The 15,861-nt window shown below is 44.6% G+C and overlaps 1 protein-coding gene across 23 annotated transcripts in view; it reads right to left on the bottom strand.

Annotated features, from left to right (window-relative positions):
- The window catches only part of shank3a (SH3 and multiple ankyrin repeat domains 3a), a 290,014-nt gene that overhangs the window by 126,337 nt on the left and 147,816 nt on the right, over window positions 1-15,861 (bottom strand). For all 23 annotated transcript variants that reach the window (XR_013186070.1, XR_013186071.1, XR_013186073.1 and 20 more), the window contains 2 exons: window positions 2,830-2,896; window positions 477-819 (listed from right to left, as the gene is read on the bottom strand). Coding sequence is in view for 19 of the 23 variants with exons in the window: in XM_077193711.1 (XP_077049826.1) it covers window positions 477-819; window positions 2,830-2,896 (410 nt within the window). In the remaining 4 variants the exon portion in view is untranslated. The remainder of the gene's footprint in view (window positions 1-476; window positions 820-2,829; window positions 2,897-15,861) is intronic.

Below are 15,861 nucleotides of genomic sequence, written 5' to 3'. Positions count from 1 at the left end.
CAAGCTTCAATAAAGACCTTCAATTTATTCTGTGATAACAACCGTCTGGATGCACATTATCCCTTACTTATAACAGGCTTACAATAGTGACTCAGGGTAAGACAAAAACTTGATGGTGAGAATTGACTCATTTAAATTTTTATTAATTTTGAAAAAAAAGTTACATAGTCTCCCTTTTATTTAAGTTAATTTTAACTTAATCGAGCAGTAAAACAAATTTTTTTAAACAATAGTTGAGTAAAAAACAACAACAGTCAGACAACCATTTTTGGGTTGTCAAAATGACACAAACTTGGTTGTTTTTAACCCAGCATTTTTATTGATGCTATTGATACTGGAGTGTATAATAAAATTAACCAAATTATTTAATAAACGAACACCCAATTAATGGGCGATTTTTACGAATGAGAAATCTGCAGACGATTCGGCGGAGATCCGTAAGTGCAAATCAGGACCTGTGGATGTGCGATGCTTACCTGAGGCGTCCGCGGCTGTGGGAGTGTGTGAGGGGCGTGTGTCGGCGTACTGCGTGCGTGCCGGGCTCCTCGCTGACGCGCTGGAGGGAGGGCGAGCGGGAGTGTGAGGAGAGTGAGCTGCCTGTGCTCTGCAGGCTGCCGTCGGCCGCCGCGTCTATCCCGGAGTGTGCCAAAGGGGGCAGGCTCCTCAGAGACGGCACGGGGGAGTGTGCGGGGCCGGCATCAGCCACGTTGTTCAGATTGTTGTCAGAGGCGGAGCGAGGCAGCGAGCGTGATGATGTCAGAGTATCGCCTCCAGTCACGCGCCGGCGATTTGTGTAGGAAGGCGTTTCCCTGAAAGGCACTGGAAAACAGGAAAAGCAGGTGTCAAAAAAGGGCACATTGAACAAGAGTGGGCCGTACCTGACAAAATGTGAGGTACAATTAGCATAATTTGTAAATGAAGGGTACAGAAACCTCATCAGGAATTCAAAGAGGTAAACAAAAGATGTACTCAAATTGCAAAGCACCTCATCTATAATTTATAACCAAAACACAGTTTCCCCCCGCTAGAACAAGGGTCGTTTGCTTGGGATGTTTTTTGGGTAAAGAACTGAATATTACTCAACAAACTGTCTTGTTCTCCAATGTTTTTTTCCCAGTGTGGGAAGCCATTTATTAACCGCATCAACACTAGATGGCAATATCTCACCTCTCTTAAATGCAGGTAAAACTCTGTACTGTTGTGGTTTCAAAGCTATTATATAATTTAAAATGCACAGTGCCATGTATATCAGGGTCAAAAGAGTTCATTTGGCTCAATGACAGCCAAGTTTAATGATAGAATGAGAGAGAGAGAAAGAGACAAGCAGGATAAAAGGGTGCACTGCGCTGTCATCCTGACATATGGTTTGCTGTCAGTTTCATAGCTGATTCTCTGTAATCTGTAATGTTAATTAAGTATTGATCAAACCGCTGTACTGAACATCCACCTGTTACCTGATCAGATATGAACAGCTCTCTGCCAATCAGAGCAGGGCGTGAAGCAAGAACATGCAACTTAATACATCCCATAACAGTGGACATGTGTGGTGATGTATTTCATTTATATATATACTGGATGTATGTATATATATATATATATATATATATATATATATATATATATATATATATATATATATATATATATATATATATATTAATGTTAGATATATATTAACATTAATATATATATATATATATATATATATATATATATATTAATGTTAGAAAGAATGAATCTATCTTTATATCTGTGTCTGTCCGTCCAGATGGACGGACAGACACAGATATAAAGATAGATTCATTCTTTCTAACATTAATATATATCTACAGTTAAATTAAGGAAAAACAAGAAGAGTTTTAAGTATCTTAAGTAAATTTATCTTGTTTTAAGGGATGCTTAAATAAAACTTACTAGTACAAAAACCCCAAAGATTTTATTTTTATTTCAAACAAAATATTTTTTCCCTGTACAGCTCAATTCTGTTAATTTTTATGGCATTTTATAATAATTAATAACGACAGTACTAATAATTGTCATATATATTACTATTTGTATATCCAGATCACTCCTCAGTCAATAGTTTCACCCTGAGAAAGTTTACTTTAGTTGGGCTGCTTGTTTGAGCAGTGTAAATACTGCACTCTGTAGCCAGGCTGTCTGCTTGTTTAAATCCTCTACTCATCTGCCCATCCATTCAGAGTGAAAAGGCCAACTGCCCAGCCCACTCAGGACACACTCGCTCACTCTCTCTCTTGGTAACTAATGGGAAGGAAATAAGACAAAGAGACTTCTGAGAGGCTACAGCATTAGTGACGAAATCCCATAAACGGTTTGTTTTAAGGCTGCTTCTGTGTGTTTTGTCAGTGTGTGTGAGAGCGCACATCCCATCCTTCATCGAGGTCACACACCGTTATGATGAGATATCGGAGCCTGCGGTACACTGCCATTGGCTCAAATCAAACTCCCAACACCTGTTGAGCCTCGAGGATTAACCCCTCTCTGTCGCCATGACAATGGTACTCCACACTAATGGGTACGATCCATTACAGTGGCCCGACAACTGTCTGCCTGCTATTCCCCGCCAGAACTAGCCTGTGGAATGAGCTAGCCTTGCAGTTGATGCTGGCGATTAGAGTGATGACTCTCATTCACATGAATGCCATGGACTCACAAACGCACACAGAAACACAAGGGACCACTCTCATTTTCATGTTCGCTGGCTGTGGCGCTCTGTTGTGTTTGTAGGGATTCATTAACACGAGGGATTGTTTGTGTTTGTTCACATTTGAAGCAGCTAATGATGGTGGAGGTATACGAGACACTTACCAACATCTGATACTTTGTGAGTCTTTATAATTTCTGCCAGGTCAAAGTTCCCTGCTATAATAGCCACCTATAGAAAAAAAAGAAGAAAAAAAAGGGTTATTTCTCTGCCGCACATCCCTGCGCAAACAAAAATCCCCAGTTACTGTTTTATAACATTGACTGCAATTAATAACAGAGTATTGTGTTACCCAAAAATCTAAGCCAGTAATTCATAAGTGATAACCCAGAGAGCAGCGGACTGTCGGCCCAGATCCGGCCCACATCTGGTACGTGTGGAAACCACGTGTACCAGATGTGGGCCGGATCTTGGCTGAACTATGTTGCTCTCTGGGAAAGTACAGCCAGTTTCCAGGATCACAAAATAATTCTTACAAACTGTACATTATCCTGTCTACATACCAAAATAAATAAATAAATGGACTTCAAATATTGATTGTAAAGCTGCAATGATTTTTAATGAGAGGAGAAAAAAGCTATGCAAAATGTACATAGTACTAGGGCTGTGCTGACAATATCAATTAATATAAATCTATCTATTTTAATTTGGATAAAACGATATCAAATTTTAAATCCTGATATCGATCTTTTAGTCTATGCTGTTTTTTTTGCTAAACATTATTTGTAGTGCGCCTCGTCCAACAATTTTGTTTTACAATTCTGTCCGTTTTATCACGGAATTCAAACAATAAATACCGTTTTGAAGCTCTTTAATGTGGCATGACAGATCACTGTAACCACCTCAAGTTCAAGCGGCAGCGTGAAGCGCACGCGAACCGACCATATATTCCTCAGTACTGCTAGTTATAGCACTAAATAAACATGAATGAACATTAGCCTGCATTGTAAAATACTGAAATGTATACTGTTGCATGTAATCACTTAATCAACCCTGTTTCAACCGCAGAAAGATGTCATTAAAGCAGCTTGTGAACAATGTCACCTAATGTTGAATTTACCTCAGGAAAGCCAATTAATGTCCAATGGTCATTAGTCAGCTAGAAAAAAACAAATACTCAAGGGTTATCATATTTGTTATATTATATTAATTTTACCTTTTAGATAGGCTCTCTCATTTATTGTATGTTTGATTAAATCTACTATGAAATCAAGTTTTTTTTTATCACTGCCACAGTTTCAAAGTTTATATTTCAACAACCATTTGGAGTAGAAATAAAAACATTACAGAGTTGATAAAAAAACTTTTACTTTATATAAAAAAAGCATTCATTTGTACTTGGTTGTTAATTTTAACCTTTAATATTATAGTAATGTACCAACTGACAGGGTTCCTTAATTTACAGCATTAGTTTGAGAGACAGTTTTTCTTTAAGACAATTTTACTCATAGGTTTAGTGTACCTCATATATATTTATATATCTTAAATATAGGTAGACGGGGAGCTCCAGCCCGCCGCTACACATATGTCATGGATAGAAATTCCACTGGACCATGCCCACGAAGAGGCCACGCCTCTCGTGGAATGAGCCCTGATGCCCAGAGGGCATTGCAGACCTTTCAACGCATAAGCGGCTGCTATAGCGTCCACTATCCATCTGGACAGGCTCTGTTTCGAGGAGGCGAGACCCTTGGTGCGCCCACCAAACGAAACAAAAAGCTGTTCCGAAAGCCTGAAGGAGGCGGAGCGCGTAATGTAAACCCTCAGCGCTCTGACAGGGCAGAGGAGATTCACATCACTTTCGCTGTCAGATGCTGGGAGAGCTGACAATGAAATAACTTGCGCTCTGAATGGAGTGCCCATCACTTTAGGGACATAGCCATGTCTAGGTCTGAGGATGGCTTTAGAGTCATTCGGCCCGAACTCAAGACACGACGCGCTGATAGACAGCGCATGCAGGTCCCCCACACGTTTTACTGACGACAGTGCAGTCAGAAAGACGGTTTTCAGTGATAGATGTTTCAACCCCACGGAGTCTAGTGGTTCAAATGGAAAAGCTTTCAGGGCCTCGAGGACCAACGAAAGATCCCACATGGGAACCGACGGAGGGCGCGGCGGATTCATCCTTCTAGCTCCTCTAAGGAAGCGGATGACCAACTCATGTCTTCCCAGTGACTGGCCATGCGTCGATTCTGCAAACGCTGCCACGGCCGCCACATATACTTTGAGCGTGGATGGGGATCTTCCCTTATCCAGCAGCTCTTGTAGGAAGGTGAGCAGATGCGCCACCCCGCATGTCCACGGGTCCAGACCTCTGTCGGTGCACCATCCAGAGAACACCGACTATTTAGACGCGTAGAGCCTTCTCGTGGAGGGGGCTCTAGACTGCGTGATCGTGTTCATCACTCCTTCTGGCAGGGCAACGAGTACCCGTTGATCAACCATGCATGCAGAGACCAGCGCTCTGGATGGGGATGCCAGATCGTGCCGCGAGCCTGAGAGAGGAGATCTGCCCTCACCGGAATCGGCCACGGAGCTGTATGTTACAGCCGTGCTAGTTCCGGGAACCAAATCTGATTCTCCCAACGCGGGGCTATGAGGAGCACCGAGTGGCGCGTTTCCCTGATTCTCTTGATCACCTGTGGCAACAGAGAGACCGGAGGGAAAGCATATAGCGGGAGGCTGGGCGTTGAGCGTTGTCTTTTGACGCAAATAGGTCGACTTCCGCTCTGCCGAATAGGCGCCACAGTTTCTGGACCGTTTGGGGGTGCAGGGACCATTCCCCTGGGGGAACATTGTCCCTGGACAGTTTGTCTGGGCCGTCATTCAAATGGTCAAAGCACTGTTCTGTGAGATAACAGTTCTGTCTCTGACTGTGCCAGTATCAGCCAATCGTCCAGATAGTTCATTATCCGCAGCCCCTGACTTTTCAGGGGGGCGAGCGCCGCGTCCATGTACTTCGTAAATGTACGGGGTGCTAGGGACAGGCCGAATGGCAGGACGGTGTATTGATATACCTGACCGTCGAAGGTGAATCTCAAAAATCGCCTGTGACGGGGTACTATCTGAATCTGAAAATAGGCATCCTTCAGATCTAGAGAAATAAACCAGTCCCTCGGGCGAAAGTGCGCGAGGATTTTTCTGGTCGTAAGCATTTTGAACGGTCTTTTCGCAAGTATTTTGTTCAAATGTCTTAGGTCTGAAGGCTCCGTCCTTCTTGGGTACGAGAAAATATCGGCTGTAAAAGCCGGACTCGCTCAGAGAAGGCGGTACCTTTTCTATAGCCCCTTTGCACAGCAGCTTTGCTATTTCTGCGTGAAGTAGGTGTGCTACTTCCGCATTCACTATCGTCGCGGTCCGGGCTTGAAAGCGCGGGGAACGGCGAATGAATTGAAGTGTATAGCCCTGCTTTATTGTGCTCAATACCCATTCTGAAATCCCTGGGATAGTTTCCCACGCAGCTATGTGAGCCGCTAGGGGGCGAATGGTCTCCGGGTTCAGACCGCCGCCATTTGCAGGCTTGTGAAACTGAACCGGAGCCGAAAGCGTGGCGCGCGCGCTCTCGGTTCTGGGCAATGGCTGCTCGCTGACAGCCGAAACCGGCTGACTTATGTGAGATGTCCCAATCATAAGGGATGGGGAACATACTTTTACCACACTTTGACGCACGAGCAGCACACCGGGCGGAAAAGCTTTCTGTAAGCGTGAGCGCGTGTACGCGGGCACGAGACTTACAACTGTATCTGACGCCCCGATCATACTGGATGGTGGAACGTTTTATTAACGCTCTGCGTTTTGTGATAACACTTAGACGCACGGGCGGGGCCCGGGGGGAGGTTTGTGTTGGCAAGCGTGAGCGCTCTCTGGTGGGCACGAGACTTACATTCATAACCTGCTTTTTTGATTGTGTAACAGAGCGGGCAGATAGTGGGCACGGACCTGTGGACACATTTCTAACATTTAACACTCGAGCGGCTTTTCTGCGCTTTATGAGAGTGTGCTCTGTGAGTGACACGGGATTCGGAGTGCTTATGTGTAGGGGTGAACACTGGGGCGTGGGCACTTTCACTACACTTAAAACACTGACGGCGTGAGCTGGACCAGACATTATACTCTTTTTGAGATTTCTCTGGGTCGCCGTGAAAACGGCGTTTGTGTGCAGGCGAGAGGCTGAATAAACCGGCTCGTTGGCTGCTAATTGAACCACTGCAGTAGCCTGTTTGAAGGGGACTGACAGGGAAATGAACTTCCTCGTCCTAAGCTGGCTGTTCGCTGTTCGACGGCGGCGGTGGCTTCTCTCAAATCCAGCGATGCGAAGAGCTCGCTGAAGAGACGAAAAATCAGAGAATTCAGCCTACAGCCCCTACTTTTATACGCTAGGCCACGCCCATTCTGGCGGGCTGTGACGCTATGAAGGCGCGGGTGCCCTTCATTGGGCGTGACGTCACGCCGGGCTCACTGGTAGGCTGCAGCAGTTGCCGCAGGGCAGCCAATGAGCACGCGAGATGACCTGCTCTAGGTCTGCTAGCTGCTGCACTGCGTTGACAAGGAATACAAAATTAAGGATCAATTTTTGGCCTCAGTATCTCGAGAAGATGAATCTTTCCCGTAGCGTAAGCTAAACTTACGCAATACGAGAGAACCCCTCGTAAGAGAACTGAATATGATATATAAAATATGATACATGAATGATCTACAAGTCTCTCTCTCTCTCTCTCTCTCTCTCTCTCTCTCTCTCTCTCTCTCTCATGAATATGAGGGCTAATTAACTTTTCCTCACTAAAAGCTGAATCAAAGCAGCTGTCTAATGGTTTCCGTGTTGGTTTATGCAGCTGCTCCAAGTTGGGTTTCCCCTCCCCATTTACTAACAAATTAACTTTGATCTGAGCAGAAAATCTGTGTTAACATCAATTGTACAGTGAGTTCAAGCAGTGAGCATCATGGAAGATGCAAGACAAACACTAATATAATTTTGTTCAAATGAAGCAATTATTGTACTCGTTGGCTCAAAAGGGCCCATAGTGTATGATTGCAGAAAAAATATGTTTGTATTGAACATTGATGTTGAAAATAAAAATCTTATACATGCATGAAGTGGCAAGGTGGGTCTCACTCACGGGGTAAAAGGCTCACCAGCATGGGGCAAAAGACACAAAGTATTGATACAAATACTTCAGCTAAAATAATGTTTTTTTAATAATGTCTAAGTTAATACTTGTTCAAAACAATCACTTTAGTTTAGCAAAGTTTGAACAATCTTTTGGGGATAAATAAATGAATTATTTTTTATACACTAAATATATTTATATTTGTCATTAAAATATGTTAATATTAAAAATATATTTTAAAAATACAGAAAAAAAATATTAAAAAAAAAAATATTTTAAAAAGTAAAACTGAAAGCACTGAATGAGATCCCATAAATAATTTGACATAGATTTAGTGTTAATAATAAATTATATTTTATTATTTGATATGATTAATATCATATTTTTAAATATGATGGTTTCATTACAAATATAGTGATTATCTCTAATGTGGACACTCAACTTTACATATGATATTTACCATGTGAATCTAACTATGTCATGTCAGGTTGCCTTTCACCCCAAATACCATACTTTTACATATTCTTCCGTTATTGAAAAACTGTTGCTTTAATTACCTTGAACAAAACTGAAAATCATGAGTGATTCTCATTTGCTACTTAAAGGAGAACTCCGGGCAATTTTTAAGTTAATCTTGATCGTTAGACCTTTGTGAGTACTGACTATAGGAAAAAAAACGAACCGGATTGGTGCTTGCTACTCGGAGCTGCGACCTCGAATGCCCAGAACTCCCACCCAGCTAAAACGGCAGCTATGGGGGCATGGACATAAAGAGCGATCTGCCTCTTAACAGACACAAAATGCAATTAAAATGTCTGTCCAACATGAACAGGGAGCCTACATGTAAACAAGATACGTTTAGCAACTTAGCCATTGTTTCAACTCACCTTAATAGTCTTTTAGACGGCAAGCTGTAGTCTCGTGCTGCAGTCCCGTGCTGTAGCCGGAAAAGGTAAACAATGTCCAGGTGGGAGGAGCGTTGATCATGTGCGACGAGTTAAGATCAGAGTTGCATACAAGTGAAGAAGAAATGGTTCGTGTTTGTTCCTTTCCGAATTTTGGCAACAGAATGCGAAAATATAAGAGCTTAAATTTTCATTGTCTTCCATTTCATGACCTCGAGATTCTGCAGTTGTGGCTAGTTGTACTTCAACTTGATGTGCAAACTCCCGTAGAAGTACTACGCACTAAAGATTACCGCATTTGCAGCGAATACAATTACAATACAATTACAATTCAAGTCGAAGAAGCTAGTGAAATAATTAAAGCTTTGTAAATAAGACTACAAAAACATTCATGCACATCTCTCCTCATGCCGTATGTGCCCTAATGGAAGGATAAATAAAGTTTACATTACCTCCACAGTGGTTGCACCCGTCTTCGTACATGGAATGGCATTTTTCTTCAAACGGCCCCGCTGTGTTGAGTGTGTGTAATCATCCTTGTCAAAGTGTTCGCTGCAAATGCGGTAATCTTTAGCGCGTAGTACTTCTACGGGAGTTAGCACATCAAGTTGAAGTACAACTAGCCACAACTGCAGAATCTCGAGGTCATGAAAAAGAAGACGATGAAAATTTAAGCTCTTATATTTTTGCATTCTGTTGCCACAATTCGGATAGGCACAAACACGAACCATTTCTTCTTTACTTGTAAGCAACTCTGATCTTAACTCGTCGCACATGATCAACGCTCCTCCCACCTGGACATTGTTTACCTTTTCAGGCTACAGCACGGGACTGCAGCACGAGACTACAGCTTGCCGTCTAAAAGACTATTTAGGTGAGTTGAAACAATGGCTAAGTTGCTAAACGTATCTTGTTCACATGTAGGGTCCCTGTTCATGTTGGACAGACATTTTAATTGCATTTTGTGTCTGTTAACAGGCTCAAAAACGCTCTTTATGTCCATGCCCCCATAGCTGCCGCTTTAGCTGGGTGGGAGCTCTGGGCATTCGCGGTCGCAGCTCCGAGTAGCAAGCACCAATCCGGTTCGTTTTTTTTTTCTATAGTCAGTACTCACAAAGGTCTAACGATCAAGATTAACTTAAAAATTGCCCGGAGTTCTCCTTTAAATCTACAACATTTTAAATAAACATCAAATATTATATCAAAGTAGTGCAGAATCAACTTTGCGCTGCTGCCCGCGATCACGTCAAGGATCTGTCACGGTGCATCAATCCGGGTGTTTGTTCTGAGTTTCTGTTGGTGTGTTTTGTAGACGTGGGTTTGTGGGTGTGTTCACCTGTTTGTTGTTAGCTCCAGCTGACACTTATCAGCCTTCAGCTGCAGCTTATCATTAGACTTGTTAGCTGTCTTTATATCGCTGGAGTTGTCTGTGCTTAGTGTCGGTTCGTCACTCTTGTTTGTGTCTCTCACACAGTTCCGTGTCTTAGTCTCCGTGCAGAGTTTTTGTCGGTGTTGCCTACACATCAGCCGTTTGGGAGATCGACTGTATCTATTCACCTGCCTTTGAGCTAGCCTTCTCTGGAGATTCCCCGTCAGACTCCTTTCAGGTCGCCCGCTTGTTAATCGTGGCGTTTTGAGTATCTCCTGTCGAGTGTGGACATCCTCGTCTGACGTCTTCCAGTCGGAGTGTTGTCTTCCAGGTCTCCCGCCCGCTAAACGTGGTGTTTTGAGTATCTCCTGTGCTGTGTCTACAATAAACTGTTTTACTTGCATTTGGATCTACGAATCCTCATTGTGACAGAACGAACCGACCACCTTATGGATCCAGCAAGTGCGGCAGAATTGCAGGACATATTGCTCAAGAGTGACACTCGTCTTCAGCAACAGGAGGAACAGGCGATGGCTACTGGTCGTGCCGTTCAGGCGCTAGTTACCCAGGTCTCCGAACTGACGAAACAGGTCCAACAACTCCATAGCGAGGCTGCTGTTTTTCAACCACAAGCCGCGGGGAATCCGTCGGCTCCAGTGATCCAGACCATCCGCTCCACTGAACCTTGCCTTCCATCTCCTGCATGCTACTCCGGTGAGTCCCAGCTGTGTCGTTCTTTTTTGGCTAAGTGTTCACTTTACATCTCGCTCCAACCATCCGCATTTCCCACGGAGGAATCTAAGGTGGCCTTTGTGATCACTTTGCTCGCGGGTAGGGCGGGCAGCTGGGGAACGACTGTTTGGGAACAGAGACTTCCGAGTTGTGCATCCTTTCAAGCCTTTTCTAGCGAACTCAGAAAAGTTTTTGATCGCACTGCTTCTGGCCGAGACGCGGCGCGTCTTCTCGCTGAACTGAGGCAAGGGGAACGTAGGGTAACAGACTATTCTGTTGAATTTCGTACGTTGGCTGCTGAGTGTGGCTGGAATGCCGAGGCCCAATGGGACATGTTTTTACACGGACTTTCTGAGTACATTAAGGACGAGATTTACGCTTTGAAATTACCCACCGGGGGTGGATAGATTGATTGATCTAGCAGTTCAAGTTGCTACTGGACTACGTCGACGAGATCGTCGGTCACAACGAGGCCACGTGAATTATTCTTCTGATCACACTTTTTCTCCGGTCGAAACCACAGCATTTCCTCCGGAACCCGAACCTATGCAGCTTGGCAGATCTCGCTTATCCTCTCGGGAGAAACAGAGGAGAAAGGAGCGGGGATTATGTTTTTATTGTGGTACAGCTGGTCATATCGCGCTGCAGTGTCCGGTAAAAGCCAGCACCCGTTATTAGGTAAGGGGTTACTGACGGGTGGGGTTGCACTGACTGAATCCTCTTTTTCTGCCACTCATCTCCCTGTGAGTTTACACTTTCAGACTTTGAGTTTTGACTGTGAGGCTCTCATTGACTCAGGGGCAGAGGGAAATTTTCTTGACATTGATCTAGCTCACAGACTAAACATACCTCTTGTTACACTTCCTCTGCCCATATCTGTGGTTGCTTTAAATGGTCAGTGTTTGCCTTCAGTAACTCATGCTACCGTCACTATAAGACTCTCTACCTCCGGTAATCATGTTGAAAATATTGACTTTCTGTTGATTGACAATCCTTCCTCCCCTGTGGTGTTAGGTCATCCCTGGCTGGTACTCCATAACCCACACATCAACTGGGGCAGGAACTCTATATTAGCCTGGAATGAAACCTGTCATGCTTCTTGTTTATTGTCTGCGTGTTCTTCGGTGTCTTGTTCTGTGTTTCAGGAGGAACACGCGGATTTATCCAACGTGCCACATGAGTATCTTGACCTGAAGGAAGTGTTCAGTAAGTCTTGGGCTGCTTCTCTTCCTCCGCATCGTCCCTATGACTGTGCCATAGATTTACTGGCAGGTATGTCTCCGTCTAAAGGCAAGTTATACTCACTTTCTGTCCCAGAGAGGGAGGCCATGGAGAAATATATTACTGATTCTCTAGCCTCTGGGTTCATTCGTCCTTCCTATTCTCCAGCGGGGGCAGGGTTCTTTTTTGTGGGGAAGAAGGATGGTTCTCTGCGACCTTGTATTGACTACCGAGGGCTGAACAACATCACGGTAAAGAATACTTATCCTTTACCGTTGATGTCTTCAGCCTTTGAGAGGTTGCAGGGAGCATCCATTTTCACAAAATTGGACTTACGTAATGCTTATGATTTGGTCCGCATAAGGAAGGGGGATGAATGGAAAACTGCTTTTAACACCCCCAGGGGGCACTTTGAATATTTGGTCATGCCGTTTGGGCTGTCCAACTACCCAGCGGTTTTCCAGGCACTCGTGAATGACTTGCTGAGAGATATGGTAGACCAGTTCATATATGTTTACCTGGATGACATATTGATATTTTCTTCTTCTCTCCAGGAACACGTTCAGCACGTCAGGCGAGTGCTCCAGAGGCTTTTAGAGAATGGGCTTTTTGTCAAGGCGGAGAAATGTTCGTTTCATGCACAGTCGGTTCCGTTTCTGGGTGATATCGTCTCCTCCGAGGGGGTGCGCATGGATCCCGACAAGGTTAAGGCTGTGGTGGATTGGCCAACTCCAGATTACCGTAAGGCCCTACAGAGGTTTCTGGGGTTTGCCAATTTTTACAGGCGTTTTATTCGCAATTTCAGCCAACTAGCCGCTCCTCTGACTGCCTTGACCTCCACCAAGATGACGTTCAGGTGGTCGGGTGTAGCTGAAGCTGCATTTACCAACCTCAAGAGCTGCTTTGTTTCAGCCTCCCATTCTTGTTGCCCCTGATACATCACGTCAGTTTGTGGTGGAGGTCGACGCGTCAGAGGTGGGGGTAGGAGCGGTTCTTTCCCAGCGCTCGTCCGCGGATGACAAGATGCACCCTTGCGCGTTTTTCTCCCATCGTTTATCTCCGGCTGAATGCAATTATGACATTGGTAACAGAGGGTTGCTGGCAGTCAAGTTAGCATTGGAGGAGTGGCGCCATTGGTTAGAGGGTTCGGGGGTACCCTTTATTGTCTGGACCGATCATAGGAACCTTGAATATATTAGATCTGCTAAAAGACTCAACTCCAGGCAGGCTCGGTGGGCACTTTTTTCCGGTCGTTTTGAGTTTACATTGTCGTATCGTCCCGGTTCCAAGATCATCAAACCTGATGCTTTGTCTCGCATTTTTGACCGTTCCGTTCGCCCGTCCACTCCCGAGTGCATTTTTTCCGAGAGACTCATTGTCTCCACACCCGTTTGGGAGATCGAGTCCGAACCGCTGTCTGTCCCTTCGAGACCCTGGTCCCACATCGCGCTAGATTTTGTCACTGCCCTCTCGCCCTCCCAGGGCAATACGGTCGTTTTGACTGTAGTGGACCGGTTCTCGAAGGCGGATAATTTCATTCCCTTGCCCAAATTACCGTCTGCCAAGGAGACAGCGGTCGCTGTTGTAGACCACGTCTTTCGGTTACATGGCCTCCCGGCAGACGTGGTCTCTGACAGGGGTCCCCAATTTATATCCAAATTTTGGAGAGAATTTTGTCGTTTGTTGGGGGCGAGTGTCAGTCTTTCTTCTGGGTTTCATCCTCAGAGCAACGGGCAAACTGAGCGTGCCAACCAAGACTTAGAGAGAGTATTGCGATGTTTGGTTTCTCAGAATCCTTCCTCCTGGAGCCAGAAGCTCTCATGGGTGGAGTACGCACATAACTCGTTACCAGTGTCATCCACGGGCCTATCTCCGTTTGAGTGTAGCGTAGGGTACCAGCCACCTATTTTTCCCAGTCTGGAATCCGAAGTCGCGGTCCCCTCGGCTCACGCCTTCGTCCAGAGGTGCCACCGCACTTGGACCAGAGCCCGTGAGACTCTGCTCCAGGTGGGGGCGTGCACCAAGGCTAAGGCCGATCGCCACCGGTCAAGGCCTCCCGTATACGTCGTGGGTCAAAAAGTGTGGCTTTCTACCAAGAATATTCCGCTCCGTTCCGTGTCTAATAAGCTAGCTCCTAAATTTATTGGTCCGTTCACTGTCACCAAGATCATTAGTCCGGTGACAGTCCGTCTCAAACTTCCTCCAGCGTACAGGAGAATTCACCCCGCCTTTCCGATGATTACAATCGTCAGGTAAGCTCTCCTGGGAGTGCCAGGAGGCACTCCTAGGGGAGGGGGTAATGTCACGGTGCATCAATCCGGGTGTTTGTTCTGAGTTTATGTTGGTGTGTTTTGTAGACGTGGGTTTGTGGGTGTGTTCACCTGTTTGTTGTTAGCTCTAGCTGACACTTATCAGCCTTCAGCTGCAGCTTATCATTAGACTTGTTAGCTGTCTTTATATCACTGGAGTTGTCTGTGCTTAGTGTCGGTTCGTCACTCTTGTTTGTGTCTCTCACACAGTTCCGTGTCTTAGTCTCCGTGCGGAGTTTTTGTCGGTGTTGCCTACACATCAGCCGTTTGGGAGATCGCCTGTATCTATTCACCTGCCTTTGAGCTAGCCTTCTCTGGAGATTCCCCGTCGGACTCCTTCGAGGTCGCCCGCCTGTTAATCGTGGCGTTTTGAGTATCTCCTGTCGAGTGTGGACATCCTCGTCTGACGTCTTCCAGTCGGAGTGTTGTCTTCCAGGTCTCCCGCCTGCTAAACGTGGTGTTTTGAGTATCTCCTGTGCTGTGTCTACAATAAACTGTTTTACTTGCAATTGGATCTACGACTCCTAATTGTGACAGGATCAGCCAAATTTCCACGTGCATCTTGATAAACGGATGTTTTGGAAAGTGTTGCGGCAAGTTTTTGTGCCATCTAGTGGTTTAGAGGAAAATAAAATCAAAGGTGCTTTTTACCCCGGTGCGCATTTAACCCTGTTGTACCCTATATTCTCTCAAAATCACTAAAAGATTTAACCTATCCCAAACTTGTGAACAGTTGTGTATATATAGATTTTGGACACTAGCATGATGGTAATACCATGGTAAACCAACAAAAAAGTACTATGATTTCTTATGAAATATCATGGATTCTCTGACATTCTTTGAAATATCGCCGGTGCAACACATAAATCTTCTTAGTAATCCATTTATTTAAGGTACAAACCAGTGACTAACGTTTCGATGTAAAGTTACATCTTCATCAGAGTCCTTGAAGATCATGGGTAATGAAACCATTAATAAGGATCATCAACAGGTGTGTAAAGGGGGCGTTAACCACCCAAGACGCACTCATCTACAATAAGGTGCCACACTCAAACAATCAATCATTTAAGGGGTAAATGTCCAAACACAAGAAACATACATGAAATGTGCACAGTATAATGGGAATCGAAATATCTACATCTCACAAAATGTACGACTATGTTTAAAATATTTAGAGAAAACATGATAGGCTCAATTCTTCATTTAAACCTAGAGGTTCAAGAGTGTTGAGCGTATGTATCCAGAACGCTTCCCTGCATAGAAGTTTATTGATAATGTCACCACCTCTAGATGGGGGTGTAATTTTCTCAATTCCCCAAAACTTCAAAGATGCAGGGGAACCATGATTGGCCTGCTTATAATGCCTCGCCATGGCATATGTTATATTCTGGGTACGAATTGCTGTTTTATGTTCAGCTATTCTTAATTTCAATTGACGTTTTGTTTGACCTATGTATACCAGTCCACAGGGACACTTTAACATGTATATTAC

The sequence above is a fragment of the Siphateles boraxobius genome, unplaced genomic scaffold (genome assembly GCF_051911475.1).
Source record: "Siphateles boraxobius isolate OS27281-9 unplaced genomic scaffold, OSU_SipBor_1 31, whole genome shotgun sequence".
In the NCBI taxonomy this organism is placed as follows: domain Eukaryota; kingdom Metazoa; phylum Chordata; class Actinopteri; order Cypriniformes; family Leuciscidae; genus Siphateles; species Siphateles boraxobius.
Note: the sequence above shows the minus strand (reverse complement) of the source record. Positions and strands in the feature narration are given on the sequence as shown.